This window comes from Chiloscyllium punctatum, chromosome 16 (genome assembly GCF_047496795.1).
Source record: "Chiloscyllium punctatum isolate Juve2018m chromosome 16, sChiPun1.3, whole genome shotgun sequence".
NCBI classification, from domain to species: domain Eukaryota; kingdom Metazoa; phylum Chordata; class Chondrichthyes; order Orectolobiformes; family Hemiscylliidae; genus Chiloscyllium; species Chiloscyllium punctatum.
This window is the reverse complement of record NC_092754.1, coordinates 5,372,624-5,380,623: the sequence shown is the minus strand read 5'-3', so window position 1 is coordinate 5,380,623 and position 8,000 is coordinate 5,372,624. Positions and strand designations below refer to the sequence as shown.

Sequence of the window (8,000 nt, the reverse complement as noted above, 5' to 3'; positions counted from 1 at the left end):
ATTTGTAAATTAGAAATAGAATGTCTGAACTTTGGGACACAGACAGACAGACTTTAACCTTACACCTTCAATGCATTATCTGAGCTGACATGGTATGTATTGTGAAAGTTCACTTGAGAATGTAACTTTTTAAAAAAGTTCTGGGATTTACATATGAAAAAACTGAAAATTGAGAGATTTAACAAACAATCCAGGTCTTTTTCAATGTATAATTTCAGTTACATCACACTGTAAACTTTTGCTATAAATTCTGTGTCTTTCGATCTCATACCCCACAAAGGTCTTCCAAATAAACCTGATGGACTATAACCTGGTGTTGTGTGATTTTTAACTCTCTCTCACACACACACAGCTGTATCTCTCTCTCTGTGACTCTGCCCTGAGCTGGCTCCAGGCGGTTTCGAGCTGGAAACGCGGTACGGCCCGTGTCCGCGCGGAGAGCCCGTAGGAGCGGGAAGGCGGGAAAGAGAAAACAAGACAAAACACAGCGAGAGGGACGATATATAATAAAGTATATAGGGAGAGAGTATATAATATAATATAGATACAGGGAGGGTATATAGAGGGGCAGTGTGCCCGCTGTCGCGGACTCTGACGGGGATGGCGGAGAGGGATCAGGCCGCGCTCTCTCAGGTAACTCCCCCCCCCCCCTCCTCTCCTCTCCCCCCCTCCTCTCCCCCTCTCCCCTACTCCCCCCAGAGATTAGTGCATCAAGTCAGTTAGCCCTCCCAATCAGGTTTGCAACCCTTTGCTCTTGTTTTACTGCAAGGTCAAACAGAAACACAAAAATCCAAAGAAAAATCTGATTAAATAAATCGTCAAAAATGTACCGTCACTATTTATCCACATGTGTGTATTTAATATCAACCGTGTGTGTTCCTTTCCCTTATCTTGTGCTCCAGATTGAGCGGTACAAAACTGCTGAGCTCCAACTAAATGATCCTGGGGGATAATGTCAGGGAGGTCTGGGCAGGAGTGGCTGGCAGGAGATCAGACAGACCTCGGAGAGGACAGCAAATATGTCTTGGGAGCTGCCACAGTTAGCCTCCTTTGACGGGACCCTGCGCTCTTTGGACTGTTGGAGACGAGTGCTGGTACCCTGAAAACCGCTTTCAGTGGTGATGCTTGATCCACTATGTGGATTTTGTAGATGACCACTTGGTCCCGTTTGGGCAGTACAGTGTCCATGCTTTGTGTAAAATCTGTGCTCAGCTCAAGCAGGTCTCCTCTGCTCCATATCTCACCTGACACAGCAAAGACTTGGTTACCTTTTTTTTAGAATCCATCAAAATGTGTTTTTGAGTGACCTGTACCACAACTAGTATGTAACTTAATCAGCTTCTAGGCTTGTACCTCGAGCACTATCTTCCTGTACCCTGGTTCCTGTGTTTGTTATCAGATGAGTATTCATGTACAAATAGTCTTCTGCATCCCAGTATGTCTGTTTTCTAGATCGTGAATGCCTCTTGATTGTTCATGAACTTGTGGTAACTTTGTGACTGAAGCACCAGACTTGAAAATGTTTAAGAAGATTAAATCTGGCTCTCAAATAATTTTTCTCCTACAGAGGCTTCGTGCTGCTGTTCACTACACAGTTGGGTGTCTTTGTGAGGAAGTTGGGGTGGATAAAGGAACAGAATTCAGTAAACAAACAATTGCTGCCTTAGCAGAAACAACCTTCAGACAATGTGGTATGTCTCTTACCTTTGCATTGGATCTTTCTCTCAACTTATAATTTCTTTTCTTCATCCTTGTTACACTGCATATCAGGGGGAATGTCAGACTGTTTGCTTCTGAACACTTGTTCTTTGAGTTGGCCGCTCAAAGTATCTTACATCAGTTTTCCATTCATACTAAAGGATACAGGGGAGGAATTAAGTAATGTCACTAAAGAAGTAGTATTGGACAGAGTAATGGAGCTAAAGACAGATAAGTCCCCTGATCCTGATAATTTGCATCCTAGGATTCTAAAAAAAAGGTAGGTAAATGTAGAGATCCACTGGTTGCAATTTCCCAAAAATCCTTGGATTCTGGAGAAGTACCAGAGAATTGGAAAACTGCCAATGTGACACTCCTATTCAAAAAGGGAATAAAGCAAAAAGCAGGTAATTATAGCTAATTAGTATTGGAATTAAGTGTTAAGGAAGTAATAGCAAAATGTTTGGAAAATCATACAGAGTCAGCATAGCTTAATGAAAGAGAAATCATGCCTGACTAAATTTAGTGTTTTTCAAGGAAGTCTCAGAAAGGTCCCACAGATGTGTTGTCTTTGGACTTCCAGTAGGTGTCTGACAATGTACCTCCACAAAAGGTTAAGTCATAAGGTAAGAGTTGATGGTGTTGGAGGTAGTATATTGGCAAGGATAGAGAATTGGCTGATGGGCAGAAAACAACGATGAAGGATAAGGAGTTCTTTTTCTGGCGGGAAAGCTGTGACCAGCGGATTCCATAGCGTGCTGGGACTGCAGCTGTTTATAGTATATATTAAAGACATGAGGGAAGGAAATGAATGTACAGTGGCCAAATTTGCAGACAGCACTAAATTAGGGCAGGTTGTGAGAAGGATACAAACACATTACAAAGAATGTTGCCAGGGTTGGAGGATTTGAGATATGGGGAGAGGCTGTACAGGCTGGGGCTGTTTTCCCTGGAGCATCGGAGCAGCTCCCCTGCCTCCTCCGCAGATCTGCTTTACAGATATTTAGAACTTGTAGAAAAACAGGACACAGGAGGCCATTCTGCTCCTACTATCTGTGCTGTCTGAAAAGTGGGCCACCCTGCCTAATGCTATTTTCTAGCTCTTGCTCATAGAGTTAGAGATGTACAGCATGGAAACAGACCCTTCAGTCCAACTTGTCCATACCAATCTAAATGAATCTAGTCCCATTTGCCAACATTTGGCCCATATTCCTCTGAACTCTTTCTATTTATATACCCATCCAAATGCCTTTTAAATGTTTTAATTGTACCAGCCACCACTACTTCTTGTGGCTGCTCATTCCAGACATGCACCACCCTCTGTGTGAAAATATTGCCCCTTAGGTCTCTTTTATATCATTCCCCTCTCACCGTAAACCTATGCCCTCTAGTTCTGGACTCCCCCATCCCAGGAAAAGACTTTGTCTATTTATCCTATCCATGCCCCTCATAATTTTGTAAACCTCTATAAGGTCACCCCTCGGCCTCTGACACTCCAGGAAAACAGCCCCAGCCTGTTCAGCCTCTCCCTATAGCTCAAACCCTCCAACCCTGGCAACATCCTTGTAAATCTTTTCTGAACCCTTTCAAGTTTCACAATATCTTTCCTATAGCAGGATGACCAGAATTGCATGTATTATTCCAAAAGTGGCTTAATCAATGTCCTGTACAGCTACATCATCACCTCCGACTTTTGACCCAAGAGAAGTATCAACAAATATATAAGCATCATCACTGAGACAGAAGTGAATTGCAAATGTATTGAAAAGTAACAATGTTGTAAAGCAAAGAATTGTTCTCAAAATCTAAATCCTCGAGTGTTGATTATGATCAACTATGTTGATCATAGTTTTCCAGAAAGATGGGTGAAATTACATAGAGGTTAAACTTCCTAGCATTCCAAGGTATAATGAAATTTAGGTGTCCATTATCTTTCTAAACTAGTGATCTAAGTACATTTTAATTTTACCATTTTATTTCTAAAATTGCCTTTTTTAACTTGCGCATTTAATTTCTAAAGTGTGGTAAATATTGTATAGATAGTACAAACAGTACTCTGGATGAAAATCAGCTTTGCGTCAATTATTGTTGCTTTGAAAGGTTAAGCAAACATTCTTCTTTGCTACCTTTAGAAAGGTCTTTTCCGGTTGTGAAGTGAAAAGATGGGTGTGGGCCCCACTTTGTCAGGTGCTCTATCATAAATCTCAAGCTATAAATAAGTATTGTAAGTGATACCATTCTCTCCATTTTCTTTTATCATCTCCCAACCAGCTCCTCACAGTCAAAAATAAAATGAAAACTGCAAAGATACCATCCACTCCCTCCCAACTGAAACATGTCTCTAAAATTATTTGACAGCTACAAGCTTCTGTTCGGAAGACAACCACCTAATTTTGTTTTTTAACTTCATTTTTTCTGTTAACAATTCCACGAAATTTTATCAATTTAGCCCAAGATGATAATACCTAAATTAGCTAATTCATATTTCCAAGTCTCCTTTTTTTCTGATTTACTGAAGAGTAATCACTGTAATTGTGTTTCAGTGAACTGACACTACACCATTTGGCAAAGTATTTTGAACAGAAAATATTTTCCATGGTGATAAATGGTCTATCTGCAAATTGTTCGAAAGACTAGCAAGAGAATGAGAATCTTTTTTTGTTCAGGTTTGTGAAGCTTTGAAATTCTCTATCCCAGAAAGCTGCAGACCCTCAGCCATTGAGTATGTTCAAGGCTAACATCAATAGATTTTGGAACACAAAGAGAATCCAGGGGTATGGGGATTTGGTGGAAAAATAGAATGAAGATCAACGATGTTCTTATTAGCTGGTGGGTCCCTGTCAAAGCTCATTTAGCCTGTAGCTGCTCCTCCCGATTCTTATGTTTCTTGAGAGAGCGACTTTGTGGTTTCATTTGTTTAACCTTCATGTTCAATAACTGTATGGCATTGATTTTGATGGTATCAGGTAACTTCTAACTTTCAAACATTTTCACAATTTGAAATTCCTGTTGGCTACCTTTGTTGGAAGAAATATGGCATTTTGAAATATGTATTAAATGGAGCTTCTGTGCAGCATTTTGTGTCTGACTTAGAAAAAACATTTGAATTTTTATGTTTTTTTGAATGAAAAATAACCATACGATACTTGCTTTTTTAACTGTTATACTTGTCTGAAATGCTACTGACAAACAGTTGATGTCTGAAGATGGTAAGATGTTATCTAAAGAACATTTAGGGGAAATTATGTTTTAAGGAAGTTGATAAAAATCTCTGTTGACAAGTCATTTCATAAAGAGCAGAACAGTAATGTTCAATCAGCATTTTTAAAATACTTAGCAGATCTTTACTAGCTGTTTGACAGTATGTTACTCCAGCTATTCTCTAACCTCCAACAAATAAAATGACAGGAAAAACGCTAACTGGATCAAATGTCCTCAAAGTGCCTCTTTGTATGAGTCATGAGCTGAATCTTTCTTTTGAATCTTTGGAGGTAGCCACTCTCCATCTTCAAAATCTGACTTCTCAGATGAATGTAAATAGTCCTATGATTCTGTCACGGAAAAAAAGGGATGTTCCCTTAGGTGTCCCAACTGATATCTCATCATTAATAAACATCACTAAAACTAATTAACTGGTTGTTATCACATTGCTGTTTGGAAGGTAGAAATATCACGTCAGACCAGGTGTAGGCCATTCTTTGCCCAAGTTCCAGTCTCCCCAGCAAGAGAAAACATCCTTCTATTATCCACATACCTTAAGCTCTTGTATGTTTCAGCTTCTGTCTTCTAAACTCCGCTCAATACAGACCCATAAAATAAGCACTTCCTTCACAAGATAATGTCCATCCCAGGAAGGAGTTAAATTAACCTTCTCTAAATTGCTTCTAATGCTTATTTCTTTCAAGTAAGGGGATCAAAATTATACACAGTACTCCAAATGTGTTCTGACCATCGTGTTGTATAGCTGCAGAAAAGCTTCACTATGTTTATAATTTTACCTCCTGTAATAAACACTAAAACTCAATTTGCCTTCCTAACTGCTTGTTGTATTTGTTGTGATTCATGTGCGCGTTGTTGTCCCGTCCTGTGCTGCCACTTTTAATTTTTGTTTGTATTCCTTTAAAGTTTATATTACATTGTGCATCATCTAAACTAATTTGATCATCACCTCCCTCCCACTTTCTCCAAAACTCAATTTTAGAAGATTTAACAGAATAAGTTGGGAATGGAATGAAAGTTATTAGTTCAGTCCATGATCTGTTATTGGCTTGCGCTCCCTTGTTCTTGTGTAGGATGATGTTCAGGTCAGCTTTCTCAAGTGTGATGAAGCATTTCAGCCAAAGAAAGAACTTTTAAGTATTTTTATGTTCCACCGTTGTAAAACCTTAGCATTAACATTAAAATGAAAGCTGTATTTAGCTTTGTCCTGCTTCCAAATAAACAAATTTACAATAGGGCCAGACTAGGCTGATCTATCAATTAATCGAAATAGACACAGTTTGTCATGGATGTTAGTCACATATTTAAAATCATAATAGCTTTGCAATGCCTAAATGAGCTGTGAAAATCAGATTTTCATGCTTTTCTATGTACAAGAAATTTCTTTTTGGCTTTGAATGTGATTGACAGTTGGTTATTCAAATCCTTTGGTCTTAAGAATATACTGGAAATATATTTCTGGCCTTGACTTCATTCTGAAATACAGCTGGTCTTCATAAAATAGCCAAGAACGTTGTCTCACCATAATATTAAACTTGGCACTGAAAGATCTAAAAAAGACTGCTTAATCACAAATCATCTCAGATCTACAGTTTCGTGTCAGAAGAGTGTTTTAGGAGGATTATGAGCTTCCTTTAAGAAAGTGCTGACACATATGGACTTGGAAATTATGAAAGCAATTATAAGTGCAGATTAGCAAGAATCTTATGGAGTTTTATTTTGAATTTTTGGGAGCATTGAAATTATATGTAGACATGGTTGCTAGTTCAGTAAAAACCTTGAATTAATATTGCTCAAAGTCAATGATACACAAGTAATATGTTGGAGAGGTCATGTAGAGTTTTACTTTGCTGTGCCATTGTGGGGGGGGGTGGTGGGAATAAGAACCTGTTCTTAAGAGATTAAAAGATAGGGTTGATTTGTTTTCAGTCTGTGAAAGAAAATGGCTTTATGGTCTCCACAATATCTTGTAGTTACATGTGTTATGTTCTTAACATTGCTTCCGTAATGCTAAAAGGTAGTGAAAGGAACTTGAACTGTTGTTTTTATGCTCATGCTCACATGACATGGTTTGTTGTTGTTTTCAGAAAAATAAACTGTTGTTGAACTGGACCCTAACTTTTTCTTATTTTAAAGGTAGGTATAAGGTGTTGCATTCCGGATGCAATTCAATTGGTCAAACTATTTGACATGAAAAGGTTAATCAAAACTAAAAAACTAAAACTAAAAATCCTCGTCCTGTGGAGCTTGCCCCACCCATTCAGGCTGCTTCTATTGTTCCTACTTAAAACCCCAAGGCCTTTCAAACTGCCTACTTTATGGGTTTTCAGTAGATACCTCTCCCTTAAAACCTGCCTTCAAAACAAAAAAGGACAAAATACACCTCTTAAAGCCATTGTATCGTTACAACTAGAACAAAATAATTATTTCACGCTAGAAGTCTTCTGGTTTTGCCTCAGCTTTTTGTGATTTTCATTATATTTTGAGTTTTCTAAGCTTAATATTTTTAGTTCATTGCCCAAATTTTTCAATACTCATTTCTGTTTTAAGACAGAACTCACTGCACACTATAGGCGTAGTTGTTTCAGTTTAAACCATTCTGTCTGTTATGTTGGTACAAGACAATTTCAAGTTGTGCACATTCAATTAATAGGATAAAGTACATGAATAAGTATTTGCCTTTGCATGATGGTCTGTAGGGGTGGTGGAAATAACAATGCTTTACTGGCTGTGAGGATTAATGTTGAAGCTGTTCATAGCTCACTCCAAACTTTCCTGTCTTTTTTTGAACTCTTAATCTTGGGAAGAACTGTTGTCGTATCTTTGTAAACTATTACTTGACTAGATTAATGCACCCATACTAGCATAAGAAATTGCTGCAGTAGTTTCTGTTTTTTTTTAATAATCATTTAAATTTCAAAGATTAAGCACAGTTAACTTTTTTTTGCTTTGAAGATAATTTATTCAAAACATTAACATCAGATAAAGATTAATTCTCAGAAAATAAAACATTCAACTGACTTGAAGCATTTCGGGAAGTGATAGTCCATTTTCATGATTAAAGGTTATGTCAAAGTTTTGCT

At 38.0% G+C, this 8,000-nt stretch overlaps 1 protein-coding gene across 1 annotated transcript in view; it reads left to right on the top strand.

Annotated features, from left to right (window-relative positions):
* The first annotated feature begins 422 nt into the window (after positions 1 to 422).
* cenps (centromere protein S) overlaps positions 423 to 8,000 on the top strand; it is a 31,457-nt gene continuing 23,879 nt past the window's right edge. The window contains exons 1-2 of the mRNA XM_072586101.1: positions 423 to 633; positions 1,568 to 1,691. Coding sequence (XP_072442202.1) covers positions 601 to 633; positions 1,568 to 1,691 — 157 coding nt within the window. The 5' untranslated portion in view covers positions 423 to 600. The remainder of the gene's footprint in view (positions 634 to 1,567; positions 1,692 to 8,000) is intronic.